The following is a 4,693-nucleotide window of genomic DNA, read 5'->3' on the forward strand; positions in this document are numbered from 1 at the left end:
GGGTGTTTATGTGCGTATTAAATAGTAAAAAGACAAGATTGATTAATCAGTATTCTATAGGTTCTACCAGTTTCTGATTTTGTCTACGATATTCTACCCAAGGTGCAACTTGGTCTTGAATATGTCTAAACTAAACTACCTGGCTTTGATTGGTTGCCTGACAAATAATTAGATTAACTCTTATTAATAAATTAATTAAATAATAAAGAGCAAGGTTTCTAAAAAAAAGAGAAACATGCGTAAACATTTTCAGTCATTTTAATAAAATACTTCCCCATAATTTCAAACCACGAAGAGTACAAGTTGAAATTAAACTCACCGAAAGAGATACAACAACAACCACAACAACAATAATAATAACAATAAATTTTTAATTTTTGACATCAACAATGATGATGATGATGGCGGACTATCGGAGCTGTCGTTATGAGTATGGTACTCCTTACAACGGAAATACTCATATACGTACGGCTTCTAACACATCTGGCTCTGCCGTTGTTGATATGGAAACGGCAGATGCATGTCACATTATGGACATCTCTCATTCTCATCCAGCGTCGTCCAACGTTGGCGCTACTTGTTCGGGTTACTACTCGGGTGGCCCTTCAAATTACCACCTCAGGGGTTACGGTCGACAGCAGTACCCTGATTTATACAACGGGCTCGGGCACCAGCAGAACATAACTCTGACGAACGGGGGCATCGTTGGTTCAAATTCCACGGGTAGCTGTATCGGAGGTGTTGGTGGTGGTTGTGGTGGTGTTGGTATACGGAGTAACAGACCACGTAGTAACACCAGCTGCAGCAGTAGTAGCAGTAGCAGTAGCAGCAGTAGTAGTAGTAGTAACAGCAGCAGCAAAAATTGTAACAGAAGTAATAGTAGTATTAATAGTATTAATAGTGGTATTAGTAGTAGTTGTAATATAAACAAGAACAATAACAATGATATTAGTAATAATAATAGTAGTAGTAGTAGTAGTAGTAGTAGTAGCAGTCATCGCAAAATCAACAGCAAAGCCAACAGCAACAATAACAACAACAGTAACCGTAGCAACATTAAAAACAACAGCAACGTCATTGAGAGTAAAAACGCTACTACCACTAATACAACTACTACTATTACAGCTACTACACTCCCCACCTCTACTATTAGTACCACTACTACTACTACTACTTCTACAAGCAATAGTAGCAACGACAGTAAGAACAATAAGAGTGATAATGGTCATAATAGTAACAACAACAACAACAGCAACAACAAACAGCATATTAATGACTTAGAGCAATTGAATGGTTCCTCTCTATCTCATCACACAACACAACGCCATCATCGTCATCATCATCATCACAACAGCAGTAATAGTCAGCAACAGCAGCAGCAGCAGCAACATCGTCATCATCATTCCCATCATCAACAACAACAACAGCAACTACAACATATTCCTCATCAAAACAACCACCAACAACATCAACAGCACCATCCACAACATCAGCAACAGCAAACACAACATCAACATCAGCATCAACATCAGCATCAACAACAGCAACGTTCATTTTATAATTTGACCACGACAGACGAGGGTTCAATCCCCAGGAATGAGGCTCTGAGTAAACCAAGGAGCAGTAGAACTCATTCGTTCTCAGCGAGTACCAAAGACCAGAGAGAGGAATATCAAAGACTGAAGACAAAGGCACCGACTCACAAGGTCCGAGGGCCCGGATGTGAACCGTCACGAAATGGTGGCGTTCGAAATACTGGAAGTCCGAAACATAAACGACAAATTTCCGAAACAAAAACGGACAAAGAACAGGAAATGCTCTTAGATGCTGGCTTGAGTGATTGCGATATCGATGACAAATCGATGGATGACGAAGCCAGCTGTTCATCTCACGAGAAAGAATCGAGCGATAAGTCAGACATGGCTTCGTCTCCTTCTTCTTCTTCATCTTCTTCGTCAGCTTCCGACGAAGTTGATGAACACGTCCCTCATGTTTTGGCCCCCGGATACCATGGACCTAATCGGCGCTGCTTGCTCTGGGCTTGTAAGGCCTGCAAGAAAAAAACGGTGACGATCGATAGGAGAAAAGCAGCGACTCTGCGAGAACGTCGACGCTTGCGGAAAGTAAACGAAGCGTTTGAGACGCTAAAACGTCGCACGTGTCCCAACCCCAACCAACGCCTTCCCAAAGTGGAAATTCTTCGGAATGCCATTGAATATATCGAAAGTTTGGAGGAACTGTTGCATGGCAACCGTATTGGTCGTTCAGACCCCACCACCGCAGATATACGTATCGATACTGGATCAACGAGCAGTGGATCTGACTATATGGTGAGTACATTTATCGATTTCTTCGTTGAACTATCTATTCCTATCTAGCTATTTATTGAACTATTCCGATCTAACCATTTGTTGCATTATTTATTCCAATGTGATTCCATGTTGATCAGTTCCTGTGGAATTTAAGAATTTTGGGAACTGAATCACAGACCAGTTCTGATCAAACAAACATATTGTAAAAATCAGTTCAAGTCGCGAATATGCCATTAAAATTCTTTTTTTAAACACAGGGTACCCAGTACTACATTATCTAATGGGTATGTATGTGTGTATTACAAATGCTCACCGCACCCCTAATCGATTAGATTTGGAGAATCCGAGTCGGTTCTCTCTGTTATTTCTCAAACAATTCCAGTCCTTCATAGCTTTTATACAAGGATACCTTAACACAACGTAGCACACCTTCAATAGAAGGTGCAAATTAAAACCTTGAGCACGGATAGAAGGGTTCTTTGTTCATCCCAGACATTCACTTTCTAACAGTTATAGACGAGACATTCATATTTGATGGGCAGCTGATAACTTCTACGATGTATTACAGGTATGTCCTGTCCCATAGAAAACTATCAAAGCTGTTGTGCTTACAACGAGTTGTTGTTTTTTATTAGAATGTGGCACAAGTAAGACGGCAAACCGGCAGAAATGTTAGCACACCGGGCGAAATGCTTAACGGTATTTCGTCTGACTTAATATACATTTTTTTTTCTCTCCTTGTTTCTCTCCGTATTTATTTCTGTGTTTCTTTCTGTGGAAGAGCGTAGACTCGAAACGTTAAAGACTTTTTCAATTCCAGAGCGTTAAACTAATACATCTGTTTGTTTTCTACACCACCTGGCTTCGTCTGTTGCTTTTTTTTTGTGAATTCTCCCTATATATATATATATATATATATATATATATTGGTGTATGCCCCTGGATTTGTGTCCTGTGGGATCATGTCTCTTTAGTGCAAAGGTATTCGTGCGTGTCTGTGTGTGATTACATCATCTCTTCTTACATGTATGGCCTTGGCGATGCACCACAACCAATTATGTGCATATATTTGCATATGTAGCAACATAATTATGTAATTATCTATTTATGTATGTATATTGTTTTTATTGTTGTTTAGTACCGTGTTAGGATTGATCAAGAAAAATCTATGATCAATGACTTCTAGCCGTGACCATCCCATCTTAAATATAAAACGTATTATATCTAGGACTACATATTAAAAATTTTTTTTTTTAAGAATGATAGAATATGATTTGAAAGAAATTTTGTTGCTAATTCTATGATATCGAACGGATGATAAAATATAGTACCAGTTAAATACGTGGGTCGATAAATATTTAATATTCCTATAAATGATTCCAAAGGTGAAAGGAATTGTAGCAGAAGTGACGTGTGGAAGGACCCTCTTCGGTTTTTGAAACTCGTTATTTTTGGTGATGTGGTTTATTCCCATGTCATCGCTGCTTGGAATGTTTTATAAGAAAAAAACCCCTTCCAGATGTGACCATCATGTCGAGGGTTCAGCCGTGGTATATCTAGGAATATATTATCAAATGCACCTCTTATTTAACGACAGACTGTAGGATGAATTTAAGGAGGTTTAGGTTGTTATTTCTAGTAAATGAAAGAAGCCACACAGAGGCTCTTTCGTTGGCCCGTGAAAACTGTTGCTAATTTTGCAGGTGTTTATCTACACGACATCGCTGATAGACATCGTCTTATGATAAAAAACACCTTCTTGGTGTGACCATTACATCGATTTTTCAGACATACTCTATCCAAAAGATTATTATTAAATGCGTCCTTTTTCTGAAATAGATAGCAGGGACGTTAAGTTGTTATTTCTAGCACATTCAGAGACCACATAATGGAGCTCACACTTGTTCGTTTCATCTTAACATGTCACAGATTCGAACTTTAATGATAATTCATTTAGCCGTTACATGCACAGCTTCAAACCGCGGAATAGCTCCATCCAGGTAGAACCATCTTTATTGTACAATAAGAAAATAAAGTATCATTATATTTCATTACTCAGTCTATTCACAAACCGCTTGTTTTCTTTTTCCAAGTCCTTGATTTCCCAAAATGCCTTATATACATGTATCTATAAATCATTTTTCTACATTTCATCATATCACTCATACAAACACTCACTGTTTCTCACTCAAACATACTTTCACTCAGACACCGTGCACTAACATATATACGTAAGTAATGGTACAAATAATAATAATAATAATAATAATAATAATAATAATAATAATAATAATAATAATAATAATAATAATAATGATCCTTTCTACTAAAGGCACAAGGCCTGAAATTTTTTAGTGTTACATTGGTATTTAATTTATCGA

The 4,693-nt window shown here is 37.8% G+C and overlaps 1 protein-coding gene across 1 annotated transcript in view; it reads left to right on the plus strand.

The window, feature by feature from the left end:
* Positions 1 to 10: 10 nt before the first annotated feature.
* LOC106867906 (probable serine/threonine-protein kinase DDB_G0280133) overlaps positions 11 to 4,693 on the plus strand; it is a 74,456-nt gene continuing 69,773 nt past the window's right edge. Inside the window, exon 1 of the mRNA XM_052975449.1 lies at positions 11 to 2,330. Coding sequence (XP_052831409.1) covers positions 390 to 2,330 — 1,941 coding nt within the window. The 5' untranslated portion in view covers positions 11 to 389. The remainder of the gene's footprint in view (positions 2,331 to 4,693) is intronic.

Source organism: Octopus bimaculoides, chromosome 21 (genome assembly GCF_001194135.2).
Source record: "Octopus bimaculoides isolate UCB-OBI-ISO-001 chromosome 21, ASM119413v2, whole genome shotgun sequence".
NCBI lineage: Eukaryota > Metazoa > Mollusca > Cephalopoda > Octopoda > Octopodidae > Octopus > Octopus bimaculoides.